The sequence below is a fragment of the Artemia sp. Qi Xiang Cuo genome, chromosome 19, assembly GCF_049724085.1.
Source record: "Artemia sp. Qi Xiang Cuo chromosome 19, ASM4972408v1, whole genome shotgun sequence".
Lineage (NCBI taxonomy): Eukaryota > Metazoa > Arthropoda > Branchiopoda > Anostraca > Artemiidae > Artemia > Artemia sp. Qi Xiang Cuo.
In genome coordinates, this window is record NC_142812.1 from 16,101,181 (window position 1) to 16,123,662 (window position 22,482).

A 22,482-nucleotide genomic window follows, 5' to 3' on the forward strand; every position below is an offset into this window, starting at 1 on the left:
CCTCTTTTCTTGGTTTGTTGACAAAAAGAATCAGAAAAACTGTTTATGCTTCAAACTGTCTGATTGAGCAAACAAAAATCTGGTGGAGATTAGGACTAGAGGGGAAAGGAATGGGCAAAATTAGGTCTGGAAGGAGCAACTGCACCCCAGCCTAAGAAGCTGTTTTCTAGTAGCCAACTCTCTCCTTCTTCTTCCAGGATATAGTTTCTCTTGAATTTGAAAATGTTTTTCTGCTAGATTGATAAAATATCCAGAAAAGGATCCATAACCCCAAACTAGGACCTCGGAAGTTGTTTTTAAATTTAAACTTCCAATATTTTTAAGATCAGAACAAAATATTAACAAACAGACTTACCTAATGTCACTAAGAACGCTTATCAGCTTCAAACCTGAAAAAAGAGGTTAAAATAAAAAAATGCACTAGAATAAACTGATTAACTATAACAAATTTAAATCAAACATAGACCTAAATATTTTTTTATATTCATAAATATACTAAATATCAAGAAGGCGCCTACTTTAATCAATCACGTACACCACATTGCGCTTGCAAAGCATGGCGGAAACTGCGTCACGCATGTTGAAAACTGAGCAAAGCGTGGCGGAGCTTCGCAGCACACATAGCATTATGAGATGTATACCGGGTAGCAGAAAGTAGGTCCTTCTTGCTAAATATATAAGATATATTAATGAGATTTATCACAGATAAGACAAATTTGTACACATAATTAAGTAAAATAAATGCCCATCTGCTTTGCTATTTACAAAACATGTTTTTTCTTACATAAATATTTCAAATATTTTGCAATAGATGCCTTTTAGGAAGGCCAAGATCATTTCTTCAGTTGAATATATGGCGACGACTTTTTGTAATTAGCAAAAATTAGATTCAAAATAATAAAAAGTTTGTCTCTAGCATTTTCTGTAGAGGAATTCATACCTATAGTTTAATTATCAGTAACAAAGCATAAATAGGTTATATATACAGTACACAGTTGTCAGATTTTGTGGTATTACACTAGCTGAAATAGCCAAAAACATTAGCCCAAATTGGGGAACTTCGGGAAAATTCTGCGGAAAAATTTCTCGGGGGGATAAAGTTTGAAAAAAGCTTCGCTTTTTAAAAGAAAAAAAGTTTGAAAAAAAGCTTTGCTCTTGACCGGGAAAACACTGTATCTTTTTCTGAATAACACAAAATTTAACACTTTTTTTCAATTTTGGTCTCCAAAGATGGGGGAAGGGCGAAGCCCAACCCTCTTGCTCCCTCTGGGTGGCCTTTTGCAGAAGCTAAACACCTATAAAATGTGGAACAAAATCTTGTCCTTTTGGACTGAAGTTGCCAAAAACATACACCTTAAATAAAGGTTATTAACGCTCGCTATTTATCAAATGATAACAGTAACAATAAAAAATAAAAATAATAACAATAATAATAATAAAAACAATATAATATCTATGATGGAGTAAAAATAAAAATAACAGTAACTGTACAGAATAGCTATCAACCATATACAGAAACCTTACGATAACACAATACTAACGTTAAAAATAACACTGAAAAACGGAGAGAAAAAATGAATAAAAAAGACATAAAATTAGGAGACATCATTAAATGAGATCATTTATCAACTCAATAATCAAACAATTAAAAGCAAATAGATATACTGATGATGTTAAAGTCAAGACAGATAAAAAATAGACGATCATTACTGTGCTCGAATAAGCTCAGGTTTATATTGAAAGCTATTGACATCAGAACAAAATATGCCATCATCGGCACTTGATTTCTGAAAGGGCTGGAATATTCTACTTCTGGACTTGAAACTTTTTTTTCGAAAAGTGTAGGCTACCAAAAATAAGTAAATAATTTGTCCTAGCCTGAAGCCACACACGTGTATTTGCTTAGAAGATTCGACTTAAATAAAGTTATTAGTTAGTCGGGTAGGCTATTACTTCAAAATTCTTAATTCAAAATTATTAAATTACAGAATTATTAATTCAAATTCAAAATATTAAAAAAAATTATTCACTGAGACTTAAGAGTCGCATCTAGTTTATTTGCATCCCAGTCCAAATCCAACTCTTCCCCAAATGAGCTGGAAAGGCGGGGGGGGGGGGGGGGGTGGGGGGGGGGGGGGTTTGGAGTCTATTCGAAAAGATAGTTCTAGCATTAATCTTCGTAAAATCTAACGCCTTCCTTTAAACGCCTCACCAGCTTTTGTGATGTCGTCAATCCTCATTTTCTTCGCTAAATGCAATTTTTCTTTGATTTTCAAAATGACGAACTGTAAACCTCAAATTGAGGGTTTTAGATTGCAATCGATTTATGAAAAAATCGAAAAATCGATTTATGAAAAATCGCTTTATGAGAAATCGAAAAATCGGTTTATGAAAAATCGATTTATCAAAAATCAAAAAATCGATTTATGAAAAATCGAGAGATCGATTTATGAAAAATCGATTGACTGTCTCAAAATTTGTATTCCCCAGCATCTTGGCATTATTTGGGCCAAAGTTTATATTTTAGGGTAGAAACTAGCAGAGGAAGGCGCTCAGCTGTGACCCAACCCATTTCCTTTCTCTAAAAATGTATTTCGATGTTTTCAGTTTTATTAAAATGAGCCCTCTTCCGAAATTCTGCAACCATTTTTTCAATAGGATCACCTAGGGCAAAAAACCCGAGACAAATCGGTGCAACAATGAGATTCCCCTGTTGTTCAAGGTGGGTAAAAATGAATACTATAGGATAGTCTGCACCACACATTCAGCCTATATTCTGGAATACTGGTAGAATATTCAAAAATTCTCCCATATGTAAAATTCAGAAGCCACACAGAAAGATTGTCAACTAAAACTTATGAAGAAAACGCGGCATTTTTTAATATTCTAAAAACATTCCAAAATACAGGCAGAATATGTGTGCAGAATTCCCTACAGTATTTTTGTTTTTACATTAGTGGGATTAGGGGGCGGCCAGAGAGCAGATACGGAACCGAGAGGGAGGGGTAGCGGTTATTATAATATAACAGATTACGGTAGATAACCAAGCCTTACCAGGAGTCTTTTTTTTAACTGAAAACTAAACGATAACATACCTTATTTTAACCTTTAATGGCATCTTGTTTCCCAGGCGAAAATCTGCCCAATGAACTTACCTTTAAACCGTAAAAATTATGAACCTTCAATTAGGTTTTGATATTCAGACTGTCCGTTCTAATAAATATACGAAGGGCAGGCACGTACGCGGGAATTTTTTTTCAGCGGGAAGGAGCCACGTCCTTCAAATCCCTTATTCTGTGAGAAGTATCAGAAAATTATGGGGAAATATTTAAAAATCATGAGATTTGGGAGGGAGCGGGTCCGGAGGCTCCCCCTGCGTACGTGCTAGATGGAGGGGTGTATTTTTTTAGGAATAACGGTCCATCGTAAGGTATTACAGTCACCCACCCTATTAAGATGCCCCACCCACTTCAAATGGAAGGGGCTGTCTTAGGAGTTTGGGAAGGGACTGATTCGATTGGAATTTGTAAGTTTTAGTGGCTTTATTAAAGGCCAAGAACTGCTGGAGGACAATCAGCCTTCCTCTCGGTTCCTTTTCTGCTCTCTGGCCACCCGCTAATCCCTGTTATATAGAATCAAAATTTTGAGATAGAGAATTTGTTCAGAAAATTAAAATCAATCAATCAGTGTCTAATGAATTTGCCTTCGGGTCGATATCACCTCCACAGCCCCAGTGTTAACCTTTATCTTACTCTAGTATATCTCAACCCCCAGAAACACAAAATAGAATGAAAATAAAATAAAATAGAAAAAAATTGTTATTTTAATTTTTTTTTTTTAATAAAAAAATAATTTTTTTTTTAAAAATAAATTTTTTTTTTTTTTTTTATTTTTTTTAAAAAAAACAGTTTTAACAGTTTAAAGAAACAATTTTTATTTTGAAAACATCAATAAATGGTTTTAATACGAATTCGCAAAAACCTCATTTTTTACGTCGTTTCAGGCTAATTTTGATGTTGACCACAAGTGTGACTAAAATTTGGTTTTGTCCTTCTTACCAATATTTCATAAGATTTTATTTTTTCCTTAACTTCGATTTGTACATTGTCCAAAAGTCAAATATTTGAAATATTAATTTTGTAAAAGTTCCATGGGGAATAAAATTAAACCTTTCTTATCTTTCATCTAATTACTGTGCTATATCGCAATATTTTCTTTTCATGTTTTGGTGTCCATTAATATAAATAAAGCCTCAAATCTGCTGTAAAACTAAGAGTGGCTGTGTATCAGCAATTATAATCCTTTAATCAAAACCATGTGCATAGTATCTTAGGAAAATCAAATTATTGGATACCTTGTGACAGCGCGGTTGAGAAAGCCATGCCTCTCGTTTACAGGTTTCCTGGTTCGACCCCGAGTGTTGCAAGGAAATCATCACAAATATTGAGTCGCTAATTTTTTTTTTAAGAGTCGGTGTTTTTCTTGCATTTTTATTTAATTTGTAAGGTGATTTTGTCGTCTAAATAGATAAAACCCAAGTATTTGTTTTGTAGGCCACAATTTTAACTTTTCTATTTAGTTTCTTTACATTTGTAACAAACTATAAGTAGAGAACAACCTGGGCTAATAGTGCCCCAAGCTCCAAAATTGAAGTAAAGGGTGGATTAACATATGTTTATATTCTAAGTTGTTTTCAGAATTGCTTCAGGCCCGTAGAAGATCAGACATCAAACAGATCTTCAATCCGAATAACTGAAAATCTCCCTCCTTGTTCACTCTTTACTAGTTGAGAATTAGAGGATTGCAGCCGTCCATCATCAGGCTTTTCGAGCCTTCCCCAGGCGGTTGTGTGTATATATAGTTTATTTTGTAATTATTAGTAAATAAAACAAATTTGTCTTATTCACTCATTAAAATATAATTTTCACATTATTGTTTTTTGGGAAAGCATTCTGAAAATCAAGAGGTTATTCCCTCCACAATCCCCCACTCTTCACTCTGAAGTTTTATAGTGCTTTAAAAATGCTCTTTACTCTGATTTAGCAGCACTTGTATTTAAAAATAGGTTAAGCAGAGACCAGTTTTCTGAGCGTACCCATAAGTAAGAAATATGAAAACACACTCAGATTAAAACTCATTACGACTATTAAAAAATACTTATCAAAAAGGACTCCACTAACATAGTTACCAAACATACTCAGCATATTCAACAACAAACACAATAACATATATACCAAAACATACTCACCAAAAAGAGGCCCTTTTGGACTTTTTTGCGAATGTGTGATGTTTTGTTAACAAATTTATTCTACCCTCTATAGTCTACGCATGGATATTACATTATTTCTGAAAGGTAGATGGGCATTACCAGTGTTTACCATGTTACTACATGGTGAGATACACAGCTGGAATTGTTACTGGGTGAGCAAGGTTCGGAACCTTGCCTCACTGAGGTTGGGGGAACATGACGGTCTCAAGTCCGTTAAATGAGGAGGGTTGGGCTGTGGGTTTGCAACCCACACCCGGGACCCTGAGGAGCAACCTTCAGGGGAAAAGCACCTGCAACTGAAACGCCTACAAAAGCCTCGGATGCATCACCTCTCCCCCAGATAACGAACCCCGCATGCCCCCGGAACCGATATTTGACTGCGAAACAACACCTAAAGACGGATTTTTGGAATGTGAGAACGATGAGCCAGATATCCAAGACAGAACAAGTTATTAAAGAGATGAGACAATACCTCATCGATATACTCGTTCTCACTGAAATAAGGTGGACTGGAAATGGATTAGAGAAATTTGATGATGGGTATGCTATGGCATTTAGCGGTCACCCTTCCGTCCACCGAGCTGGTGTAGGAATTATGATGTCGCCACTTGCACTCAGAGCAATGGTCAACTCGACACCAGTTAGCGAACGTATATTGACAGCTCGTTTCGTATCTAATTATACAAAAATGACCATCATCGTCTGCTATGCTCCGACCAACGAAGCTGATGATGAGGAAAAAGATGCTTTCTACAACATACTACAATCGGTCACCAAAGACGTTCCCAGGCACGATATAATCTGTTTTGTTGGCGATCTAAATGCTTAAGTCGGTGCAGATCGTCACTACTGCCCTGAAGTTCTGGGCCCACATGGCATCAGAGACATAAATGAAAGCGGTGCACTCCAAATTGACTGTGCCCTAAGCAACGACTTGGTGATAGGCGGCAGTATGTTCGAACATAAAACGATTCACAAGTACTAGTGGGTGTCCCCCGACGGCCGGACAAAAAACCAAATCGATCATTTCCTCATATCAAGACGCTGGAGAAGTAGCCTAGTCGACGTGAGGGGCTTTCGAGGAGCGGACGTGAATTCAGATAACATCTTGCTGATAGCCGAAGTAAGAATTAAACTGAAAGCTCAGAAACCAAGACCAACGCCACAACACACAAACAGTTCGACACTGATAAGCTGAAAGATCGTGATATCCGCAGAAGCTTTTGCATATCACTACATAACAAATTTGAAGCGTTAAACCTGCTCGATGAAGCTGAAGACTCAGTGTTGAAAACATATGGGCATCAGTGAAAAGTGCATACCATGACGTCGCGAAGGCAAGCATTGGCTTCAAGATTAGAAAGAAAGAAAAATGGATATTGGATAACACCTTGAGATGTATCAGTCAACGCGAGGAGACCTAGACGCTTATCCTAAGCACATTGAGCCCTGAACAAAAAGCCCAGTTACAGCTCCGTTACAAAGAAGAGGATAAGGCGGTTAAAAGAAGTGCAAGGAAAGACAAAAGAAACGTTATCGAGGAAAATGCAACAATTGCAGAAAAAGCTGCTACGAGAGGAGACTCGAAAATGGTGTATCAACCAACGAATAAGGTAGTCGAAAAGAAAACAATCCGAACATCCCTTGTAAAAGATGAAAGTGAGGACGTAATCTGGAATCCACAGAAAGCGGACGAGAGATGGGCCTCACATTTCGAGAAAGTCTTAAATAGACCCAGACCTGACGAGCTAGAAGTAGTACCTGACGAACCGTTTTTACAAATTGACGTAAGTACTGACCCCCCAAGCACTGAAGAAGTGACGACAGCTGTGAAAAAGCTAAAAAATGGACGGGCACCTGGAGTAGATGGGATCACAGCAGAGATGCTGAAGGCGTCCCTTCGTGCCTGCATAACCGTTTGGACTGCTCTCCTAGTGGTCATCTGGAATAGCGAAAAAGTTCCAAAAGACTGGATCAAAGGTGTACTAGTAAAAATCTTCAAGAAAGGCGATGCACTAGTCTGTTACAACTGGAGGGGCATCAACCTAACGTCTTTGCCTAGCAAATACTAGCCACAGTCATACTAGAACGCCTAAGAGTAGCCCTAGATTCACACCTCAGAGAAGAGTAACACGGGTTCCGACCAGGTAGGTCTTGCTCTGACCTTATTTTCATTCTAAAGCTGATGATGAAAGAGTCAAGAGAATGGAACAAAAAGATTTACCCGCTCTTCATTGATTTTGAAAAGGCGTTTGATTCTATCGACCGAGATACTTTATGGAAGAATCTAAATTATTACGGAATACCTAATAAACTAGTCAAAATGATAATGGCACTTTATGAAAATACTGAATGCTGCGTTCGCACAGAAAATGGGGACACGCGTTTCTTCAAGATAATGTCTTGATTCAAACAAGGTTGTACTATCCCCGTTCCTGTTTATCATTGTAATGGATTATATTCTACGGCAGTCTTCAGGCTGTGGAGTGAAGATCAGCAGCTGGCAGGTCTTGGATCTGGACTTCGCAGACGACGTTGTTCTTCTCAAAGAAGCGAAACAGCAACTGCAGCTGCTACTCGATGCCATAGATGAAAAGGCCGATAAAGTGGGGCTTGCGGTGAATGTCAATAAGGAAAAGAGCATGGCCACATCTGACTCCCCGCTGATACTAAAATGCAAAGGTAAAGCAATTCAACAGGTCAAAGAATTTAAGTATCTTGGGAGCTGGATTGAATATGATGGTGAAATAGCTAATGAAATTAAGAGGAGAATTGGACAGGCGACATAGGCTTTTGATAAATTGAAACCAGTTTGGCGCAGTAGTAAATACTCTCTGCGCTTAAAGCTAAGACTCCTAAATAGCAATGTGATGTCCATCCCCCTCTATGCTAGCGACTGCTGGAAATTAAACGTCCAACTGGAGAAACGTGTCCAAGGTTTTGAGAACATGTGCCTTAGAAGGATTCTGAACATATCGTGGCAGGAAAAGGTCACCAACATAGAAGTCCGTCGGCGAACCGGTCAGCCATTAGTTACTGACCTCTTGATGCGTAGGAGATGGACGTATCTTGGTCACGTCCTTCGTATGCCAGAGGATCGACTCCCAAAAACAATATTTGAGGTCGAGGGGAGGCAGAAAAGAGGTCGACAAAGACACACCCTACGACGGCAGTACGACCGAAACCTGAGAAGTGCGGAGCTATCTCTTCAACCACAGTGGGAGGATGTCACGGCTGCAGCTCAGTTCCGAGATGTCTGGCGAGGCTTCGTAGACGCCCTATGAGCCATTCCTGGCTCTGGAGGATCTAAGGTCTAAGGTAAGGAGCAAAGCACAGATATTTTGAGAACTTCCGGTGTTACCCGTTTTTATTCAAGCAACATCAGACCAATCCACTGCCTCTCTTAGATGCACCTACGGGGAGGCGATTTGCTAAAGAAGAGAAGTTAGCTGCAAATTTCTTTCAAAATGATGAAACTATTTTGATGGTTAGGACTTAAAACATTGTATTTGCAGATTCAAAATTTAGGTAAAAAATACAATGAAAAACTTGAGATGATTTAAATTCCTTCTTGTGATTGCTGAGCTTTGTCTACCTGGGTGGCTGCCACCCATCTAGCTAGCCCCAACACTTTACACTAAAACTTCACTGGTACTTTCCTAGTGTGATTCTAAAATGCCACAAATATGGCCAGCTTAAAAAAGTTTTGTGAACTGATTGACTTTCAAAATACTTTAATCAACAGGCCCCCTTTTTTTTGGGGGGGGAGGGCTAATCAACCCATGCAAATCGTTCATTTTTGACATAAAATGATTTTGTAAAAACATCCGAGGATTCTGATCTTACTTTTCAGGCTTGTAATTGTTGTGCCCAGGCCTGAATTTATCAATAAGCCCACTAGGCCCAGGACTAGGGGCGCAAAATGCCAGGGGCTTAATAAGTTATCCCTGAGTACTTTTTTTCTTATGAAAAACTGCACCAATGTTATCTATCGTGCACTCCGCTGCCATGCAGCCTATTCGCTGTAAAGTGATTTTAAAACAACACAGGAGTTCCGTGACCACTTATAAACCGTCAGATTTAGCCCAAAAATGGGAGCTGAGAGTTCGGTATAACCTCTCTTTCATTACTTTTGGCTCATTAGTTGCGTTCTGTTCAGTGCTTCCACTATCCCCGAATTTTCAGGGACTTCCCCGAAAATCTCGCAGAAATGGAGCGGAAAAAAGGCTTGGGCCTAGGAGCGTCAAAACTTTAATTTTTGTAAAAAAAAAAAAAAAAAAAAAAAAAAAAAAAAAAAGAAGATATAAACAAAGTTTTATTTGTTTTGTAAAAAAAATCGTTTAGACCCCCCACCCCTCCCCGAAAATACCTCCTGGATACGGCCTTGCTTCATAAATTTTGAATTAGACTACAGACATTAATGAGCGCTAAATATTTCGAACCAGATTAAAAACAGTTCGTTTTTATGTTGCATTGTTTTCAAAATTCCTTGCCTTAAGCTTTCGACATTTCCTGACAAGGGTGGCTCTTAAGAACTAACATATTTCTAAATATGTTCCTTCATATATGTTGCTTTGAGTAAAGAGAATTAAGAGGGTAAATTATCTTACATACATAGATCAACGAACTATCAAATTAATTAGCTCATCTTGACAATTTGATCTTGAAATAATGTTCCTTATCCCCCCTCCCCCTCTTAGTGTAGTTAAGTACACTAAAACATATTTAAATCAACTCACAATGGGAGAGCTACTACCTCCTCAGTATCCGTTATTGACACTCAGTCTAAATATGCTACTTTATAGGTAGTGGATTAGGGGTAGGCTTCACCCCTAAAAATAACTTCTCAGACAAAATTAGTAAATGCACGTCTTCAATTTGTTTTCGAGGCTTAAGGCACTCCCTATAACATAATGATCCACAAACCTCCCTCTTAAAGTTGGTGTGCAGCTATTCAGTTAGACACATAAATAAATGAAGTATCATATTAATCAACTCATTCAAATGAAGCTTTCAAATTGTCTTTAATGATGCTTCATTTTATATGGACTTCGCAAACGCTTAGGAACAGAATGAGCCACCCCGTGGATGAATACCCTCAAAACTGGGAGGTCTTAAACAACGGGAGGTCTTGAAACCGGTGACACGATTTTCATATTTAAGACCTTGAAAATTTTGTGAGGCTGTCATTGGGCATGCGGAACTTTAGATTACAATTTTCATAGAAATCGAAGCCCTTTCGGAGGGTGTTTTTCCCCCTTTGTCCAAAATTATACAATTTTACATATATCAACAATTTTAGTGAATCCCTTGAGTGACGTCGTTTGGTGGGGGGGGGCCAAGGCGTGGGGGATGTTTCCCCCCCCCCAATAATTTGGACACAAAATTGATCAATTTATATGATGAAATTGGTGAAATACCAATAAATATGAAGAAATTTGATAATATTACATTGTATTTAGGAGGCGTTGTCTGTTAATTTGTTTTTTAGGATATACAAATTATTTCGGTCAAAAATATTGGCCCGATTAGGTTTTTGCGGTATAATATGTTGTGGCACAATCTTTTCGCGACCGAAAGAGAGCATCAGAACTCAAAATGTTCGTTCAAAAGAGCATTTTCATATACACTACGATTATTGGCAAGTCAAAATTTCCCCATAAAAAAAAAAAAAAAAAAAAAAAAAAAAAAAAAAAAAAAAAAAAAAGATAACTATCCCCAACTTCTCGCGAGAAATAAGAAATTTAGTATTGTTTATATAGAGGGGTGAAAACCACTGTAGCGTTCTCGGAATAAATTTTACAATGAAATTAGTACCAATATCATACAAGATTGGGGAGGGGGCTGGACCACTGGGTCGATACAATCACCCCTGGGAAGAAAAAACAACAACAAATAAATAAGCATCCGTTATCTTTCTTCTGGCAAAAAATACAAAAGTCCACATTATTGCAGATAGGAGCTTGAAACCTGTACAATAGGGTTCTCCGACACGCTGAACCTGATATGATGTGAATTTCATTAAGATTCTATGACTCTTAGGGGGCGTTTCCCCTTTTATCGGAAAAAAGGCAAATATTGTCAGGCTCGTAACTTTCGATGGATAAAACTAAAGTTGATGAAACTTATATACGGTATTTGAAATCAGCATTATAATGCGCTTCTTGTGATGTATCTATTAGTATCAAAATTCCTGTTTTTTAGAGTTTCAGTTAATATTGAGCCGGGTCGCTCCTTACTTACAGTTCGTTTCCACGAACTGTGAAACCTATTTATTGTAGCCTCGAAGTCTTAGGAGTAGAACATATAAATGATGGATATAAATACTTGCTTTGTTTTAAGACTGGAGTGAACAGTGACTTAAATATATATCAGATATAAATATATTTATGACATAAACTAGACGAAAAGAGAGACAAAATTTAGAGAAGAAAGAAACAAGAAAAAAAATTAAAGAAGAGAAGATATTTAGAGAAGAAAAGAGAGACAAGGAATAAAGGAAATCTAACAAATAAAAGTTCAAATGGGGATAAGTCCTTTTATTAGACAGTGAAAAACAGATACAAAAAATTTTGGATATTTCGACCACAAACATGAGTGATCGTCATCAGCGGTTTTATCTAAAAGGACTTATCCCTACTTGAACTTCTATTTGTTTGTGAAAGAAAGGCAGCGTGGTCTTCAGAAAAAGAAAATCTAAAATAGTCAAATAGTGAAAACATTATAAAAACTCAAAACAAATAGTAGAATATTCCAAAAAGTAAAATAGTCAAAACATTGTATTAGCAAAGAACTGCTTCCTACAACAAACATGTGCTTGAATGAAGTTAAATGAAGGTTTAACAAGCAACAACAGGTAAATATAAAATTGGTAAATATAACGGGAAATACACGTTGGTCAATTACTAAACATAATGGTCAATATAAGCAGCAGAAAAGTAGAGAATTTACATGTACAAAAACGTTTCGACTTAAAACCTTTTCGTTATTTTTACTTGCTTAATATTTCATACAAAAGAGCCAATCAAGTTTTGCTTTCTTTTAACTGGCTTAAGTTCTATATAGCAACAGGCAAATGTAACACTGGGTAAAAAAGGTGGGGTTATTTGAATTCCCTTTCTGACATATGCTCCAGTAATAATATGATTGGTAACATAGAAACAGGCAAATATAATACCGGGTAAAAAAGGCGGGGCTATTTGGATTCCCTTTCTGACATATGCTCCAGTAATAATATTATTGGTTAAAAAAAAGATGTGATGATTGGCGTCGCCAATATAAAACAGTGGAGTCAAACCATGTTTTTGACAAAGAGGTTCAGGAGCTTTAGTTGAGGGGTAAAGAAATATATAATTTGAGTAGGGAACACCATTTTTTAAAATGGAATTTAAGGAAGACCAGGTCCTGAGCAATCCCCCTCCCACCCCCCGCACGCGTCCTTGACTGTTATAAAAAGGCTAACTTTTTGCTACATTGTTCTTGAGTAAGTGGTTTTATTGTGAAGGATCTGAAGCATATGTAAGAATCAAAACATAATGATCGAGGGAGTCAAGGGTGCAACGGCCACACCCTCTATATATATTTTAGTTTTAATTTTTAAAGTTGCTCTTTCATTTCATTTGAAAATAAATTTATTTTTCATTTAACTTGAAAGCTGTCATGAAAGTTTAATTTATTTTTATTTTTTGAATATTTTTGCGAGCAAGTTTTTAATTGCATTTCTAATCAGACTTCCATCCCATTTCAAGCTGAGTAGATCTGTTCTATGCTTACAACGACATGAAAATAATTTAAATCGCAAAAAAAAGTATAAATTTCTTTTACCTAACAAATTAAATGTCAAAATTATAAAATGGCCTAGTAATGCAAAAGCACAGATTTTTTTTTGGGGGGGGAGGAGGGTTAAAGAAACACACACACCCGTTGATTGTGCGAAAAAATATACGATAGTATTGGAAAAGACCTTAAAATATTAGAAACTTCACCCTACCCAAGAAATGTCTATTTTTTTCACTTTACGCCAATTTTTTGGTGCCTATTTTGTACTTTCCTTTCACTTTTTCCCCCTTGAAAGAAAAATATTTAACTCTAAATGCACTAAATGATAACCTTTTTCTGAAAAAAATATCAAATTTTTCAAGGCTAAAAATAGAAGCATGGGGCAGTGAAGTCCTAAAAATTCGTCCTTGAATAGTTAAATAATATATCACGGCAGGCTTAAGTTTTCAGTTTTGGCCTTAAAAACTTCGATTTTTCCAGGCAGGAGGAAAAAATGTTTTAATTTTAATTTGCATTTGTAAAACGACGTATTTTAAAATTGGATTTTATTTTTATTTTACAATACCATGGGCAGTGACAATAAAATCTGATTCTTTTATTATTACTTTTTTAAACTTACACCATCGTATAGTTCTTAAAAGTTAAGAAAAATCAGGAATTCAATTTTTAATGAAAATAACCTCCCTATGCAGTTGTGCCATTTTTGGTATATTGGCAGTGGTGGCCAGCGTTTACCCCCCCCCCGCGGAAAATACCCCCCGCGGAAAATACCCACCGTGGAAAATACCCCCCCCCCAAAAAAAAAAAAAAACGTGGAAAATAAGGCTTTCCAAATTTGAGAATTTTATTTCAGTTTTACTTTTTTAATTTCCTTATGGGGATGGAATTTTCGTACATGTGTATTATGCGCCACTCACTCAAGTTTAAGATGTCTAAAATTCAAGAACACACCGGTTTTTTTGTTAGTTTCTTATTTGCTTTAAAAAAAAATTAGCGCTATAGGGTTGCACATTAGAGGGGAGGGGAGTAAGTATTATGAGTATGCATGTAAAATGTGTTTGGTACAATTATTTTGCATATTAAATAGATAGAAAAATAAGTGTATTTTGAAGCCAAATATATGGCCATGAACACAATAAAATAACATAAATGAATATAGTGAATGGAGGGGGGGGGTGTTTAACCCCCCGACAAATGCCCTCCCCACGAAAAATACCCCCCCCCCTTCCTTCGGAAAGTAGCCCTCGCCGAAAATGCCCCCTTCTTGGAAAATACCTTCGCAGTAGATACCCTCCCCCCTGTGGAAAATAAGGTTTCTAACTTTGGAGATTTCATTCGAGTTTTTTTTAGTTTCATTATAAAGCGATAAGAAACGGGAAAAAGAACAATCTATGCTCCAGAGGTATCTTAAAACCTTAGAAAAAAAACACAAATCCATTTGTGTTGAAAAGACTTCCATAGGAACTTCTGCAATTTTTGGCCGTAGCGGGTGCCAAATTAAAAAATAAAAGTTTCAAATTTAGAAACCTTACTTTCCAAATGGGGGGAGGGTATTTTCGACGAGGGTATTTTCCAAGGAGGAGGTATTTTCCAAGGAGGAGGTATTTTCCACGGGGTTTACTTTCGGGGGGGGATTTTTCGTGGGGGGAATTTTTCGGGGTTTTAGCCCCCCCCCCCCATTCACTATATTCATTTGCGTTATCTTACCGTGTTCATGGCCGTATATTTGGCTTTAAAATACACTTATTTGTCTATCTATCTAATATGCAGAATAATTGTACCAAACACATTTTGCATTCAGACCAGCAATGTTTACCCCCCCCCCCTAATGTGCGAATCTATAGCACAAATTTATTTCTAAAGTAACGAAGAAACTAACAATAAAACCGGTGTGTTCTCGAATTTTGCACAGCCTAAACTTGAGTGAGTGGCTCATAATACACAAGTACCAAAATTCCATCCCCCTACGGAAATTAAAAAAATAAAACTCAAATAAAATTCTCAAATTTGGAAAGCCTTATCTTCCACGGGGGGTATTTTTGTGGGGGGGGGGGGTATTTTCCACGGGAGTATTTTCCGGGGGGGGGGTTGTATTTTCCGCTGGGGGTATAATCCGGGGGGGGGGAGGGTAAACGCCGGCCACCACTGCCAATATATGAAAAACGGTATAACTGCATAGGGAGGTTATTTTCATTAATAAATAAACCGGTGTGTTCTCGAATTTTACACAGCGTAAACTTGAGTGAGTGGCGTGTAATACACAAGTACGAAAATTCCATCCCCATACGGAAATTAAAAAACAAAACTCAAATAAAATTCTCAAATTTGGAAAGCCTTATTTTCCACGTTTTTTTGTGTGGAGGGGGTATTTTCCGAGAGAGTATTTTCCGCGGGGGGGAGGGTATTTTTCGGGGGGGGGAGTACTTTCCGCAGGGGGGGGGGGTATTTTCAGAAGGTATTTTTCGTGGTGGAGTATTTTCCAGGGGGTATTTTCCGCGGGGGGAGGGGTATTTTCCGGGGGTGGGGTATTTGCCGGGAGGTATTCGCCTAGAACCATTGGCAGTATCAGGCACCAAATTAAAAAAAGAAAAATGGATTAAAAAACATATGCCTAAAATCATATGGCACCAAACAGTCTAAGAAGGTGTAGTAGCAACACTGACGAAACGTGGTGCTACCCTAAAATCTTCATAATTTCGTTACAACCAAAAGAAAAATCTTAGAAATGGTAGTCTTCAGCTATGAATTAACCTATAATAGGTCTAAGGGATAGAAAGGGCTTTAATATTCATGACCTTGGTGCTTAAAGTATGTAAAATTAATGTATAAAATATATAAAAAACGGAATCTTCTATTCAAATAGTACGCTTGATAGTCATTAAGAGTTCAAAGCAATTTGCAGGCTTTTGACTTAAGTAGTTACTTATCCGGAATTTTTAACAAGATACAAGAAGTGTAATTAGAGATAGCTACAAGATATATGTATGCCATATAAAAGGAATAGCCTTGACAGGATAAAATTTCTGCTTCTCCGCCAACAAGGTACTTCAGCTTTACAATTGATTGTGGGTATTTAAATAAAGCTTCTTTAATTAGCATAGTTAGCAGCAGAAACAACAGAGTTGAAAGAACAAATTTAAATATCTGTCTGTCTCTGATCAGTAGGGGGTAAAGTACCAAATTTTGTGTTTGTCTTGTTACTGCATAGTCGGTTGAAAGTAAATGTATGTATAAAACACATTTTACCACTTAATACCGTGAGAATAGTGTGGTAGACCCTGTCTCCCCTTGTCGCGATAACCTCCTAGAATGGCGAAACAGAATAGGGCCGATTAGAGATTTTTTTTTTGTGTGTTTGTGTGGAGGTAATGATGCTCGTCCGGAGTTAGTTCCCATGCAAATTGGCGCATGAAGAACGACCTCCACGTGCCTCTGGATACCTGGCTAGCCACCAGAGACCCAAATGCATCTAGGGATGGTTGGGTTGGCAGCCCTCCTCCTGAAATTTCTATTGCTACGAATGGAACCAGAAATTCAGCCTCGGATATATCATCTCAAACCCCGTATCGACCTCAGACCGCCCAAGGAAAATCCCCTCTGAACATCGTTGACCAAGGTGGCACCAATGTGGCCACCTGGAACGTCCTGACGCTGAACCAACCCTGTTCGAAGCTTCTTTGAGCAAAAGAACTAAGAAAATATAAAGTCACAATAGCTGGAGTCACCGAAACACACCTCCCTGGACATGGTGAAGAGGACATAGGTGAAGGACGCACATTGCTGTGGTCTGGCGGTAGCCAAAGAAGAGGAGGCGTTGGCCTAGTACTGAACAGTGCTGCACGTAGGGCCCTCCTGTCATTCAAACCAGTATCGCCTAGACTCCTGACCGCAAGACTGGATGGGAAGCACGGCAAAATAACTGTCATTACGTGCTATGCCCCCACAAACGACACTGATGAAGAAGACAAAGACGATTTCTATAACCTGCTTAGTTCTGAACTATCTTCTGTAACTCCCCATGACTACCTCCTCCTCCTAGGAGACTTTGAACTTGAAGTGTTTCAAACGAATCAGGCGTGTGGGATCTCGCTGTTGGACCTGTTACAGTGGATAACCTAAACGATAATGGAGAGAGGCTGCTGAATTGTTGTCTGGCCCACAATCTAACGATTGCGAACACATGGTTCCAGAGACCAAATATAGCCAAGTACACCTGGTATAGCAATGATGGATCAACAAAGAAGATGCTCGACTACATCATCGTACGTCAACGATGGCTGTCGTCTGTCCAGAGTTGCCGCACCTACCGTGGCGCTGAGCTCGGGAACACCGACCACCGGCTGGTAGCAGCCAAAAATATGCTCCGCCTCAAAGCTATGAAGAACAGCCAGTCTTCTCGGAAAATTAATGCCGGTCGCATCCAACAGGACCCCGCTCTGGCTGAAAGGTACCATGTGGAGATATCCAACAGATTTGAGGTCCTTGGCCAATGCGATGATAGTGAAGTTGCATGGAAGTCCTTCAAAGAGAACACTCTTGCGGCAGCAACTGACGTTGTTGGAATGAGGCAACGGAATAAAAAGGACTGGATCAGTAATCACTCCCTTGCCATCATAGAGCTCAGGCGAGAAGCACGTCTTGGCGGGGACATGGCTACATACAGTCTGCTAAACAAAGAGCGCAATTCCATGCTGCATAAACACCGCAAGGCATTTATTGACAGCAAGGCATCCCAACTGCAAGAGGCCGCCAAGAAAAAGGACAGTGGAGCCACCTACAAGATTCTTCGTGAGCTGTCAGGTCAGCACACTCAAACTACGTCATATCATCGAAGCGCTAGCGGTCAGAATATCTACGACCAATCACAATGCCTCCGCCAGTGGGAGGACCACTTTGAGAAACTGCTCAACTCAGATCCACCAGACCAGACGGACCATGAGCTAGCGGCTGCTGCGGCTACTACCATACCTGCTCCTGATGGTCCTGAATTTACAGCGGAGGAGATAAAAGCTGCCATCCGCAAGCTAAAGAATAACAAAGCGCCAGGAATATGTGGCCTAACATCGGAATTCCTTAAAAATAGGGGTCCAGCCATGATCCTCTGGCTACAAATACTGTTTAACCTTGTGTGGCACTCTGAAAAAATCCCCTCAGACTGGAAGAAGGGCCTACTTGTGCCAATCTACAAGAGGAAGGGGAGCAAAGCAGAATGTAGCAATTATCGTGGCATAACTTTACTCTCAGTTCCTGGGAAGCTCTTCGCTATGCTGCTTCTCAAACGGGCAACAAGATACCTCCATGCCCTGCGTCGCCCCCAGCAAGCTGGCTTCATGCCAGGCAGGTCCACCACCGAGCAAATCCATACGATTAGACAGCTAGGAGAGAAAACTCTTGAATATAAGAGGAAGGCGTGAATTGCCTTTGTCGATTTTCGATCTGCCTTCGACACTGTCGATAGGCAGTCACTATGGCTAATCCTCCAGTCTGATGGCGTACCCACGAAAATCGTCCGTCTCCTCAAAGAGCTGTATAATAACACTGAAAGTGCGGTGATCGTAAATGGACGGCCTTCTGGATATTTCAAAATTAAAAATGGTGTCCGGCATGGATGTGTCGCTGCACCTGAGCTCTTTAACTGTGTAATAGGCCACATCCTGAATAAAACACAGCAGGTGCAGCCGTTTGGTATAGGCTTTTCTGGAAGAGTTCTTTCAGACGTCGACTTTGCCGACGACGCGGCGCTAATATGCGAAAACATTAGTGACCTCAAAACTACACTGGAAACACTGGCCTCTGCCGCTGAGAAACTCGGTCTGAAAATAAATTGGTCGAAGACCAAGATAATGCCAGTTGAGAAAACGCCGTCCAACCACCTGTCATCTGTGGAAATTTGTGGCAAGACTGTAGAGGTAGTCAAGCAGTTTACCTACCTTGGTTCAATTGTCTGCTCAAACGGAAGCCTAGATGCCGAAATATCAGCAAGAGCGGCAAAAGCAAACTCTGTCTTCGGTCACCTTCTAAAAACAGTCTTCCATAAACCCCAGATCAGCCGTCTCACCAAAGCACGAATATATTCTGCTTCAGTTGCCAGCGTTATGCTCTATTCTGCCGAGACTTGGTCGCTGACTCAGACACAGACGCTGAAGGTATATGCCATCCAGACGAAACACCTCCGAAAAATCGAACGCTCCCGATCGCCCGACAGGGTACGAAATTTGGAAATCCTCAGGTCCTTCAAACTCCCACCCCTGTCCGAGCAGCTTGAGTCTCGCTCGCTGCGTTGGTATGGTCATCTGCTCCGTCTGCCTGCCCAAACACACGCCCGGCTCATCTTCGATTCCAACCCAGCTGCAAACGGCTAGAGGCGTCCTAGGGGAAGACCACGCACCAGATGGGCGGACGTCATCCATGATCGGCTCGCCTCCAGAAACATCAACCCGGCTGAAGCGACAACCCTCGCCCTGAAACGACCACTCCGGAGAAGACTGACGGTGCTGACGACTGGTTCCCTCTACGCTGGTGACGCTGCCGAGCAAGAGCTTTAAGTAAGTAAGTAAGTTTGTGTCATTGATAGCATGTATTTTCCATAATATTTTTTTTTATTCCGCTTCGTCGCATGAACTGTTTACCAATCAGATATCATAAAAAATAGAGGAGGGGGGTATTGAAAATTTTAATGTTGTATATTAGAGTCGTTGTGTTTCAGCTTTAGGGATACACACATAATTCATATGTGTATGTATTGTTCACACTCAAGATAATTTAAGGCCTTATCAAACAGTTCGTGGTTCGAACAGTTTTATCAAAACAGTTCAAACAGTATCACACAGTTTTTTATTGTTTAAAAATTAAGTTGTGGGACCGAGTCAAACTTTAGCGTAAAGAGCGAGGCGTTGAGGAGCGGACAGCCCCTTTCATAATACGAATAATTTATGTTCGTTTTAAGTTTTAATGTCGCTCCTTCCTTTCAGTTAAAGAAAAACTAATTGTTTTTATTATTTAATTCTTATTCAAACGGCTCTATTTGATACATTCTTTACAGTGTTGGATAATACATTTATTAATAATAATAAGTTAATTAATGTTAATGATAAAATGTAGTATAGAAAAAGCAGCAAATATGAGACGTTCAGGCACATAAGCGTAAACCTACGTCAGGGGGGGGGGGAGTAAAATTCATAAATAAATAGAGGAACTGAGGTGAATTATACGAACATATGCGTCTTTGTTCAATCGGTTGGGAGCAAACGTAGGCTACTGCAAGATAAATTGGTACTACTCCATGATCAGCCCTCTCTCCTCTCGAGGGCTCCTCTCCATGATCAGCCCTGATACTCCTCCTCTCGAGGCAGGTCTTCCTCCTCCCTCCTCTTGATTTTTTAAATCCCCCGCCTGTATTTTCAAAAATACTTTTTTGGGGTGTTTTCATTAAAAAATGTTGTTTTTGTATTTTTTTTGAAAAAATTGAAGAAAAAAAATTGCCATAGCCCATCTAGGTTTTGAAATATACAATTTTCAGTAAGAAAAGATTATTAGAGCGCGATCATCTTCTCGTTTAAGGAGTTAGATATACAATTAAAAAAATTCGAGGGGTTGATAACCTATGTGCTGTTGTACATATTAGAAAAATAAGATTTGGCTGATTTCTAGGTAGAAATATATATGTAGCATATTTTATCGCCTTTTGTCCCAAGGAAGGTCATAGGATTGAGGGAAACAAAGCATTTTTCCTCTTCCCCCTTTAAAAGATCATGAATATGTAAAACAGAAACATTTAGTAATATTTAGGATAAATATGATGTGTTTCTCCTGCCCTAGGAACATTTCTATGAAAGCGCCCATGTTTTGTATTTAATGATTTTACTATTATAGAATAATAAACTAAACAAATTGGTTTATGCAAGGAGGTCCAACGCAAAATTACGACAAGAAATAAGGTTACGTGTTACGCTACTTCTTGGTATGTGTATTCTCATTCTCGTAAAAAAAAAATAATAATCCGCATACTACTCAAGGCCGTATTCAGGGGGGGTTACCAGGTTATAACCCCTCCCCTCCCCAAAATTTCTTTCCGACTCGTTAAAACGTAACAAAAATGCGTATAAACAAACATTTGATGTTTTTTTTAAGTTTTTCTCTGTATCCCCTCCCCCCAAAGAAAAATCCTGGAAACGCCTTGATACTAATACTAAAAACTGACTGTACTTTTAAGTCCCTTGCGGCTAACATACAGGGATGTCAAAAACCAAGGCCGAGACACAAGTAAAAATTTGTTCGTGCAAAAATTTGAAAAATCGGAAAATTACGATGCTTTTCAAGCAAAATTAAGACAAAAACAAATACATTTCATATTTCTTGTTCAAACTTGTTGATAGTGCCCATTTGACTTTCCTTAATTTTTCTTAAGTGAGAAAAAGAAGTTACATAAAAATTTGAAATAAAAAAAAAAAATAGAATAGAAATATTTAGAAGGTAATTACCGCACTAAAAAAAAATAAATCTTACCTCGTCCCTCTTAAGGTTCTGTCCCCAAAGACCCCTCCCCACCCACACACACGCACTCGACGGCCCTTTTAACCCACAGGTAAAGATCTTCATCCCAATTTGTTCCTGTTTTGTAAATGTCATTGGAAACCCCAAAAGATTTTAAGTTAATTTTAAACTTGAAGATTTCCGCAACAAGTATTCTTTATAATTTAACCTTTAGTCTATTTTTTTTTTTACTTTAATGAATAAAAAATTTAGTTATATTGCAACAAGGTATGCACAATTTTTTCCCCATAAATTCATAGTATTTCGTAGACTTCCTTCCTGTTTTCAATTTTGATGAGTCCCTTGAAATATGAATTCCATCATCAAGGTCGTGGCCAGGAGGGTAAGAGGCTGTTATCCGTTTGACACCCCTCCCCCCATAATTTTTGTCCGACTCGTAAAAAAGGAACAAAAAAACATATATAAGCAAATTTTGCTGCGTTTTGTAATTTTGTTTGTACCCCCCTTCAAAAAATAAGAAACCCTCCGAAAAAAAAATCCTGGGTACGCCTTTGCTAATCATGATGAACCATTCTTAGCAACTTACTTCCAGCAGGAACATGCCTTTTCTGCCTCACCTAGCATCTGAAATTCAGGCGTTTCGTAGGAATTCTTTTAAGTATTAGTTTCTCAGACTCACCGGCGACCGCTCTCAGGGTCACCAGTCCTAGGGGGTAAAATTTTCAAATAATTTGCCTTTTTTTGTGTGTTTTCGATTCGTTTATTATCTCCTTCTCACCCCAATGGTATGATAACTAAGAATACGTTCTTGTTTAATTGCCTGGAATTGCAGTCAAAGGAGTTCAAGGAACCATACACCAAAAAAATTATATTTGCAGGAGAGTCAAGGGATTGTTACATAAAGATAGGGTTGTCACTCAGCTGGAAAAAAAATGCACGGA

At 38.6% G+C, this 22,482-nt stretch overlaps 1 protein-coding gene across 4 annotated transcripts in view; it reads right to left on the reverse strand.

Annotated features, from left to right (window-relative positions):
• form3 (FH2 domain-containing protein formin 3) overlaps positions 1-22,482 on the reverse strand; it is a 205,438-nt gene that overhangs the window by 84,700 nt on the left and 98,256 nt on the right. For all 4 annotated transcript variants that reach the window (XM_089105464.1, XM_089105460.1, XM_089105462.1 and 1 more), the window contains exon 5: positions 356-389. In XM_089105464.1, coding sequence (XP_088961590.1) covers positions 356-389 — 34 coding nt within the window. The remainder of the gene's footprint in view (positions 1-355; positions 390-22,482) is intronic.